At 56.1% G+C, this 9,390-nt stretch overlaps 1 protein-coding gene across 1 annotated transcript in view; it reads right to left on the minus strand.

Moving 5' to 3' along the window:
• Window positions 1-9,390, minus strand: part of KMT2D (lysine (K)-specific methyltransferase 2D) — a 37,775-nt gene that overhangs the window by 19,905 nt on the left and 8,480 nt on the right. The window contains exons 13-32 of the mRNA XM_010858065.1: window positions 8,730-9,386; window positions 7,537-8,642; window positions 6,649-6,762; window positions 6,191-6,301; window positions 5,546-5,650; window positions 4,672-4,853; window positions 4,356-4,520; window positions 4,152-4,261; window positions 4,011-4,058; window positions 3,127-3,348; window positions 2,493-2,612; window positions 2,301-2,405; window positions 1,947-2,077; window positions 1,713-1,860; window positions 1,465-1,530; window positions 1,171-1,281; window positions 874-1,011; window positions 685-769; window positions 211-452; window positions 41-114 (exon numbers count right to left, since the gene is read on the minus strand). Of these exons, the coding sequence (XP_010856367.1) occupies window positions 41-114; window positions 211-452; window positions 685-769; window positions 874-1,011; window positions 1,171-1,281; window positions 1,465-1,530; window positions 1,713-1,860; window positions 1,947-2,077; window positions 2,301-2,405; window positions 2,493-2,612; window positions 3,127-3,348; window positions 4,011-4,058; window positions 4,152-4,261; window positions 4,356-4,520; window positions 4,672-4,853; window positions 5,546-5,650; window positions 6,191-6,301; window positions 6,649-6,762; window positions 7,537-8,642; window positions 8,730-9,386 (4,040 nt within the window). The remainder of the gene's footprint in view (window positions 1-40; window positions 115-210; window positions 453-684; window positions 770-873; window positions 1,012-1,170; window positions 1,282-1,464; window positions 1,531-1,712; window positions 1,861-1,946; window positions 2,078-2,300; window positions 2,406-2,492; window positions 2,613-3,126; window positions 3,349-4,010; window positions 4,059-4,151; window positions 4,262-4,355; window positions 4,521-4,671; window positions 4,854-5,545; window positions 5,651-6,190; window positions 6,302-6,648; window positions 6,763-7,536; window positions 8,643-8,729; window positions 9,387-9,390) is intronic.

Below are 9,390 nucleotides of genomic sequence, written 5' to 3' on the forward strand. Positions count from 1 at the left end.
GACTCATTTCCCACGCCACTCCAGGCTCCTTCTGTCTCACCAGGTAGGGGGCTTTATCAGCAGCTGGAACTTTTCTCCACAGCTTCATGATTTGTTTGCAGCGGCTTGACCAATCTGGAGGACAGAGACGACGTGTGAGAGAAGAACTGGCAGGTGACCCCTGCGCTGGTTGTGTCGCAGGCTGTCTCCCTTGCTCTGTCCCACAGGTACCTGGGTAATCCTGCTTGAGACTGGGGAAGTTAATATTGGCGTACAGCACAGGTGAGATGGTGGAGAGCTGGCCCAACTCCTCGTCCTTCTCCCAGCGCTGAAGACTCCGCTGATTATAGGAGAGCCCGTCGCCCTCACCCTCCGTGGTGGGGGTGGTGGGGGTGGGGGGCGGGGTCCCCCCGGAGCCTGTCCAGGGGCTGTCTGGCTCACCGGGTTCCGGGCTAAAGAAGCCCCCGCGCTCCCTGGGGCGCAGGGGCAGAGAGTCACAGAGGGCAGGGATGCCAAGCCCACCCCAGACAAACTGCCCAGAGTCCCCAGGCTACTGCCCTGCCCCAACAGAAGACAGTCACTAGCAAGGCAGCAGAGGGAGGGAGGGGTTGCCACAGCAGCACCCGCGAGTCCAACATTCCCTCCCCCGGTGTGGCCCCACTGGAGGGAAGGGACTGCCCACAGAGGTTAAGCACAAATACCAACCTAGAATCCAGGAATGGGGACTGGCAGAGGCCCGGGTAAGAGTCCATTGGGCTGTTGGAGGGGAGATTGCCCAAAGGGAGTCCACCTACAAGAGGCATAGGATCAGAGAGAGGGAGCAAGCGGCCCAGTCTGGAGGCAGGCTTGATGGTACCTGCCCACCCAGTCTTCAAACCACCCCCATCGGCTCACCTTGAAGAAAGGGCCTCTGCAGCGGTGTCCGGCTGCCGTCCAGGCCAGGGGTTCCGCAACCCAGATGCTGCTCTCGTTCGGAACCCAGAACGTCCTTGAAAAGCTGCTGTAGGTCCTTGGATTCCATCTTAGGCAGTTCTGTGAGGGATCAAGGAAACATGCTACTGAGGAAGACTAGGGGGCTCAGGGGATACCAGGGAAGGTGCCCATGACTCCCCACCAGAGGAGCTATATAAACGAGTCCCTCAGGCAGAGGAAAGGACCCTTATACATGAAGAGTGTGGGTCCCAGCCTCACCTTCTGTGGGAATCCTGTCTAAGTCAGAGCTAAGCATCCCTTCACCTGGGGTGCCTGGCTTCTCAGGGTCACTGGGCACCGGGGATGCCTTTATGCCACCATCCTCAGGTCCTGCAATTGCCAAGAAAAGCCCATCAGCTAAGGTCGGTGTGGAGGCACCACAATGGCCACTCTGGCAAGGACCACAGAAGGCCTGAAACACTTTTCAGCCTCCAACCTTGATGGTGCTCAGGGGCAGAACAGGTTGACAGAAGCAAAACCAAGATGGCACCCAGTCCTCCCAGCAGCCCTCACCTGGTGTATCAGCCTTGCCCTCGGGGCCACGGGATTCTTCATCTGCAACATCCGGACCATCATCTCCTATGAGCAACAGCCCCACTTCAATCAAAGATGCCCAGAACAGGACCCCAGCACCAAGGCCAAGGCCCTTGGCCAATCCTCAATCCTAGAGACCAGCCCATTTCCCACCAAAATCTCTTACCAGCTTCCAAGTACAAAGTGAAGTTGGACCCCTTCAGACTACCTTACCCCACATGACTGACCTTTCTGTGAGGTCGGGAGCTCCTTCCTCTCTGAGCCTCCATCGCCCTTGGCTTTGGGGGTTCCCAATCCAAAGCTTGGCCGGCCCACGCCAACTGCAAACAGGGCCTTCCGGCTCAGGTCCAGCAGCTCCTTCCCAAAGAAGGCTTCCTGTGGGAGGAAGCAGAAATAAATAGGCTTTCTCAGGCCCTGCAGGCCAGGAGCCTGGCCAGTGGCCCTCAGAGACTAAGACCCACCTGCAGGTAAGCAGGGAACATGTCCTCCAGTTTGTTCTTCTTGCGCCCTCGCCGCTGCTGCTTCTTCTTTTCATCCCCATCGGCTAAGCCCTGGTCCACAGAGCCCTCGGCAGGCAGGTCGGCAGGCAACACTGAGGACGCAACAGGAGGGTCAGCCTCTCTGGGGACTGTGAACACGCTGCTCCCAGGTTGGCCTGGGGACACTTTTTGCCTATTCTCCCCCGACACCAATTGGGCCCACTACCTCCTTGGCCCTTTGAGAGCACCCCTGCCCCCAGCCTCCCTGGCAGTGTCCCACGGGTCCTGCGAGCCCCACCTTCTCCCAGGCCCCACTGGAGCCCTCACCCGTCTCACCCTCGTCGGGCTGCCCATCCCCACTCAACACCTCCGCCTGTGCAGCAGGCCCTTTTTTCACACGTGTGTGGGATTTCCGCTGTCGCACCATGAAACCACCGATGCCTGTAAGGAGGCAGAGCTGAGGCTAAGAAGCCGCTGGGGACCTGGTAAGCTGCCCCTCACCACCCCACCCACATCCCAGGGCCTCACCAGGCCGATAGGGTTTGCGTTTGCGTTTTTTGCTTTCCTCGGTCTCCTCTTTGCCAGGCTCTCCATCAGGGCTGACAGGACCCTCCAGTTTAATTTCGCACTCCATGTGCTCCACACTACCTGTGTATGGAGACAGAAGAGATGGAGACAGGTCAGAGGCTTGGACCCTTTGAACCCTGTCATCCTGTCAGTTAAGAACAGAGAACTGGGGACTCCCCAGATGGTCCAGTGGTTAAGAATCTGCCTGCCAATGCAGGGGACATGGGTTTGATCCCTGGTCCAGGAAGATCCCACACACCAAGGGGCAACTAAGCCTGTGAGCCACAACTACTAAAACCCGCACACCCTAGGGCCCATGCTCTGCAACAAGAGAAGCCACCACAATGAGAAGCCTGTCTACTGCAACTATAGAGTAGCCCCCACTCACAGCTACTAGAGAAAGTTCACGTGCAGCAACAAAGACAACACAGGCAAAACAAAAAAGAACAGTTGAGTTCCCTGTCACAGAGCCATCGGACAAGACCCACAGTGGCCCAAGGGTGACTGGGAGTGGCAATGCTGCCCTGACCCAACACTCAATTCTCACAGGCGTGATCCCAGAACTCTAGTGCTCCCCGAGATCCCCTAGGCTGACCTTCAGCCTTGAGCAGCTCGTCCGTGTCCAGGTCACCATCCTTCTTGTCATCAGGGCCCAGGACCTCTGAAGGCTCGGCCCCCTCCAGCCCCGCCTCACCTGGGAGGCCGGGCCGTCCACGCCTCTGACGCCGCTTGTGCAGAGGCGACATGGTCAGGTTACGCAGCACCGCCATGCCCGTTTCTGTCAGCCACACGCCCTCAAAGCGAAAGTACTGGGGCTCTGCACAAAGGGGGAAAGCACGTGACTCCATGGAGCCCCAGGGAAACTGGGACTCTGAGTTTCGGCCTAAGTCCCTAGCTGGGACAAGAGCAATGAGAGACAACAGACTGAAGTCCAGACTGGGGATCTGAGGGCTATAGAGAGACCACTGATAGGCACCAGCTGAGACCTGAGTGCTCTCTCAGTGACCCGAGGGGGTCTGAGAGACAGCGGCTGCTGAAGCTAGACTCTGCTCCTAATGAACCCTCAGGTCACCAAATATATTCTCTGGCTATATGGACCACCCCTCCTTGCCGAATGCCAGCTCATCGTGCCCCAGATGCCAGGAGCAGTGCCCACATCATGATGGATGGAGGTGGGAGAGCTCCTTCACTAAGGAAAAAGAGCAGGGTTCAGAAAGAGTTCTGTGCTCTCTGAAAATGAGAGTCTGGCTGTACAAAGGCCATGTTGGCTGGTGAATGGAATTCTGCCTGGAACCTAAAGGCCTTGAGTGTCACCACAACTTCACCACTGACCTACGGGGTGACCTTGGGCAGGTCACTCAACATCCCTGGGTCTTAGCTTTTTTTCTGTGAAAAATAAGATAAAATTGGGGGACTGGAGCTGGACTAAGTGTCTAAGGGTCTTCTCTGGCACTGGCATTCAGAATTACTGTGACTCACCAGGCTCTTTCACCTTCATAGGTACCAACTCTGGAGGCGCGACAGGCGCTGTGGAGAGGACAAACAGCTGGAGGCCCTGGCCCAGAGCAAAGCATCCCTGCGCTGACCCCTCCTCCCTTCTCCCTAGCACCCGGGACTCACCAGCAGGCTTGACCACGTAAGGCTGGCAGGAGACACAGTCGAAGCCCTCATCAGCTGCCTGCTCCACATCATCCTCTGTGAAGAGGCTCTCACAGCCGGCATGCATCCACCTGGTTGAAAGGAGACAGGAGGAGGTGAACAGAAACAACGAAAGGCTGAAAACAGCGGCGGGGGGGCCTATCTGGGGGAGACGGGCACCCTCACCGTTCACAGTGGCGACACTGGATCAGCAGGTCCTCCTCCACGTAGGGGGCGTGACAGATAGGGCAGGTCACCAGGCTGGCACAGGGCCCGCAGTGTGTGTAACTATTCTGCCATTCACAGTGGAAGCCAGGGGAGGCGGCCCCACACTGCATACAAGACACACACCTGGTGGGGGCAGAAAGACAGACCCTCAATACTTGACCTACCCAGAGTACCCAAACCAGCCTGGCCTTCTAAACCCAGCCTCAGCCATGTATTCAACATCATACCCACTCTTAAACATGTCAGGCCCATCTGACGTTGCTAGTCTCCTTACCACTTGCACTTCCAGCCACCCTTGGGCACGGTGAGCAGTGGGGGGTCCAGGCAGTACGTGTGGTAGCTAATGTCACAGTCATCACAGAGCAGGAGGCGGGAGGGGTCTGAGGCCTGGCCACACACCTCGCACACGATGCACTCCACACAACGCCAGCCCTTCAGCAGCATCACCTTGGTGATCTGGTGCAGGAGATGGCAATTCCTCAGGGGGTGATGCAGAGGGCAGGGCAGACCTCTCCAGGGGTGCTGGGACTTATACAGGTGGGGCTGGAGGACCCCCATACCCAGGCCAGACCTTCATTTGAGCACAGGGAAGATACACGGAGCACCCTCACCCCTAAAATAGTGGCTCTTAAACTTAGGCTTCCAGGGATCTCCGCTGATCAAAGAACAGCCTCACCCAGCCACTGCCTGGTTAAGATCTTTCACTACCCAGGTTGTATATCCCCCAGCTTTTCTTGAACATACTGCTCCAAGTCAGTGAATGTTAGCAGTGGACAAGTTCTAAATGTTAATGAAAACCCCAAAATGACTGATCATGCTTGAGTCAAAAACTGCTTTCTCTTTGTGAACATGTGTTTGGTGCTGATTTTATATTTTATATCCAGACCATGTTTTCTACTAGAAAAGTTCTCACAATTTATACAATGTACTCAATTATACTAGGAAGTCATGACCTATCACAAAGAAACTTATAAGACCACTATGTTTTCCAAAACATTTTTCCCAAGATGAATTTGACAGCCACTGGAAACTGAGGAACAAGTTCCATGACCAGTGACCACTTTAAGTAGAGTGGCCAGGAAAGAGACCTAGGATAAATAATAACTGATCCCATTCCCCAGACCAGATCTCTGGAGCTCTGAACTCACCTTGCTGTTGACACAGTAAGGGTGATAGCACTGAGAGCACTGGGAACAGGCAAGGAGGTGGCCCTCTGCCCCCCGGCCAAAGCTGCCACACACCACACACATGTCCTGGGGAAACACACAGAAACCCAAGTGTCCCGCCTCACATCCTCAGCACCACTCAGTCCCCGTGACTGACTATGACACTAATCTGACAGGAGAGAGTCAGAGAACCAAAAGCCTATCCCTGCATTAGGACACAGCGAGCCATCACAGGACCCTGCTCCTTCCTAGCCTGCCTGCTCGTCTGATCAGGTAATCTGAAATGATACAGCCTACCGTGGATAGGGGTAATGAGAAGTGAAAGACAAGGTGGGTGAAGACTGATCAGGATCACAGTAACATACACGACAAATTCTGTAGCTTCAAGATTACTCATGTTCCTAGACTAGGAGCTTCAATAGAGCAGAAATCGTTTCTGCCTTTTTCACTGCTACATTCCCTGCTCCCAGTTCAGTGTCAAGCTCATTTTCTAGTATTCCAAGAAGTAGGTCTTTGGTTTTCCTCATTTACCCTCCCATCAAAACACATATATCCAAATCCCATCCTGGCATTCAGTCTGCCAGGTCTTACTGCTGAAGATGGGACTACTTGAGTCAAGTACAGTACCTGCATTAGCACAAATTTGTCTGTGTTGGAGAAGAGAACCACAGTATTTTGCATGGTATCATCATCATCGTCTTCTTCCTCCTTGCTGGGAGAGCTATCGATATCAGCAACCTTATAGGCAGAGAGTTGTGCAAAGTGAGGCAGCTAAATCTGCCCCGACTAAGCTGCTTTCCTCTTTGGTGTTGGGGGAAGGCGGCATAAACCCCCGGCTAAGATGAAGGCCAGGAGCCAGGACTAAGAAGCAGAAGAACACCCCAGCTCCCAAACTGGGCCTCAGCCCAACATCACATTTCAGAGAAGCCTGGGGACCAAGAGGACAGAAGGAGCACAGACATAGCTGGACAGGCCCTAGGCTAGCAGGCAGGCAGAGCGTGCAGGGGACTGGCAGGATTTAAAGGGTGTTTAATCTTGAAGGGGCCAGCTGAAGCATGTTTGGGGGATGGGAGGCCTCTCCTTACTACCAGAGTCTCAATGGAAGAAGTAGTTGATTTTAGCCGGGCCCGTCCTCTCCCACGTCCTCCATGTGCTCCTCCACGTGGCCGGCGTCTCCCTGGGAAACTACTGCTGCGACCCTGAGTGAGGGAAATGGGTGATTACAGGAGAAGTAGAGGACTAACAGGTGGGGTCCATAGGCTTAGCGGCATGAGAAGAGACAAAGGGACAGAGCATGGCAGGTAACAAAGACCAAGCTTCCCAGTCAGGGCCAGAGAGGAAGCCCAAACTCTAGGGTAGCAACAGGTAGAAGCTCTGGTCCAAACCACTCCTGATCTTCCAAGAAAGAGTGGCCAACATAGTACCATACAGTAAGAAAAAAAGAGTAGCTTGAGAGATCTGAGTTTCTAGTACCGATTCTATTGACTGAGTAACCAAGAACCTGGGCAAGTTATTTTCCCCTGTTATTGGTGTTCTCTTTAATAAAATAACAAGATGAACTCAAGAATCTCTGAGAACCTGCTGCTGCTGCTGCTGCTAAGTCGCTTCAGCCGTGTCCGACTCTGTGCGACCCCATAGACGGCAGCCCAGCAGGCTCCTCCGTCCCTGGGATTCTCCAGGCAAGAACACTGGAGTGGGTTGCCATTTCCTTCTCCAATGGAAGAAAGTGAAAAGTGAAAGTGAAGTTGCTCAGTCATGTCCGACTCTTAGCGACACCATGGACTGCAGCCCACCAGGCTCCTCCGTCCATGGGATTTTTCCAGGCAAGAGTATTGGAGTGGGTTGCCATTGCCTTCTCCCTCTGAGAACCTAGGATTCAATAAGTCAGGTGGGAAGGTATCAGTGAGTAACAGAACCGTACCTCTGACAGTGACGGGACATCAAACACACCCAGCGGCTGGATAGCCCCTCACCTGTTTGATGCGGGAACGAGCTGGGGAGCTGCGCCGCCTCCCCTTGTCCCCCTCGGCTTTGCCTCCTCCAATAGCTGTCCCAGCATCACACAATAGCGAGTCATCAGTCTCTGGAAGCGAGTCGGTACAGAGCCGCAGGGAGCCCTCATCTCGGGCTGGACTAACGTCTGTAGATACCCCCAACTCCATGGACAGGGAGCCACCCCCCTCGGGATCTGGAGAGCCTAGCAGGGGCTCTGAGCCAGGAAAACTGGCACTGGCATCGCCCTGGCTCAGATTGGAGATCTCATTAACGATGTCGGATTTGATGAGAATAGGTGGGGTTGGGGCCACTGGTGCACGTGGCTCCTCTTGCTCTTCACAGGGTGAGCCCTGCCCTGCCTGCTTGCATTCTGGGCCATAGACCTCCATAGGGGTCACAGGGGCCAGCTCCTCAGAGTCCAGGAGCACAGGAGAACCCTTAAGTTCACTAGCCAAACTGCCAGGGGTCTGTCCAGCCTCTGGCTGTGAACCAGGAGTGTCAGTCCCATCCAGAGGGGCTGTATCTTCCCCCAGGCCACAGAAGTCATCCAGGGCTGGGGCAGGGCTGGGTGCAGGGCAGGAAAGGTTCCCCAGAGGAGATGGAAGAGGACTAGTAGGGCTGGGTTCCAAGGCTGGGCACTCAGGTTCTGGGGCTTTCTCAGTCTCCATCTTCTGTGGCTCAGCCTCTTCTGAGACCTCCACTGCCTTGTCCATGGGACTCAGCGGGGAAGGAACCAACAGCGGCAGGGCAGGAGAGCACTGGGAAGGAGGTGAGTTTGAGGGAGGCAGGGAATGCTGGAGGAGAGGGGAACAACGAGGGGGGAGGGGCTCCATCAGGATGGGAGAGGCCGGTCCCAAGGGGGAGCCTGGGGATGGGGGAAGGATCATAGGGGGTACAGGCTCAGGGTCAGTGCAGTTAGCTTCTGGTGGAGGGCTGATAGGTGTCTCCAGGATGGGGGCAGCCAGTGGCGACTCAGGGTCACTGTCCCCTTTAGCATCAAAGGGGTACTCTAACTCTCCCAACGGAGACAGGGCTGGTGGGGCCACAGTTGTGATGATGGGTGAAAGTGGAGGAGGAAGAGGATCTGGAGGAAAAGAGAAGCTCTTAGATTAGATGTGCCATAAAGAGTTAAAGACCATCCCAGAGTAACAGGGTACTAAGAGCCCCTTACCTGGTGGCATCAGCTGAGGTGACAAAGATGGCTCCCCAGATGGGGACAATGGCAGCTCCTCAGGCAGAGGGGACAGAGGTGGTTCCCCAGGCTCAGACAGGGCCGGCTCTCCAAGCACAGGGGATAAGGGTGGCTCCCTGGGTGGGAGGAGTAAGGGCAATTCCTCAGATGCAAGACACAGGCTTGGCTCCTCAATGGGCTCTTCAGGTCGAGGGGACAGGTGTGGTTCCTCAGGCCGGGGGGTCAGGCGCGGTTCCTCAGGCCGAGGGGACAGGTGCGGTTCCTCAGGCCGAGGGGACAGGCGCGGTTCCTCAGGCCGGGGGGACAGGCATGGTTCCTCAGGCTGGGGAGACAGGCGTGGTTCCTCGGATGCAAGGGACAGATGTGGCTCCTCAGGCACGGGGGACAGGTGCAGCTCCTGAGGCGCGGGGGGCAGGCAGGGCTCCTGGGATGCAGGGGACAGGCGCAGCTCCTTGGACGCAGGGGACAGGCGTGGCTCCTCAGGCGCAGGGGACAGGTGCGGCTGCTGGGGCACCGGGGACAGGTGCGGCTGCTGGGGTGCGGGGGACAGACGCGGCTCCTCGGGTGCAGGGGACAGACGCGGCTCCTGGGATGCGGGGGACAGACGCGGCTCCTGGGGTGCAGGAGACAGGCGTGGTTT

Source organism: Bison bison, unplaced genomic scaffold, assembly GCF_000754665.1.
Source record: "Bison bison bison isolate TAMUID 2011002044 unplaced genomic scaffold, Bison_UMD1.0 scf7180017864383, whole genome shotgun sequence".
Lineage (NCBI taxonomy): Eukaryota > Metazoa > Chordata > Mammalia > Artiodactyla > Bovidae > Bison > Bison bison.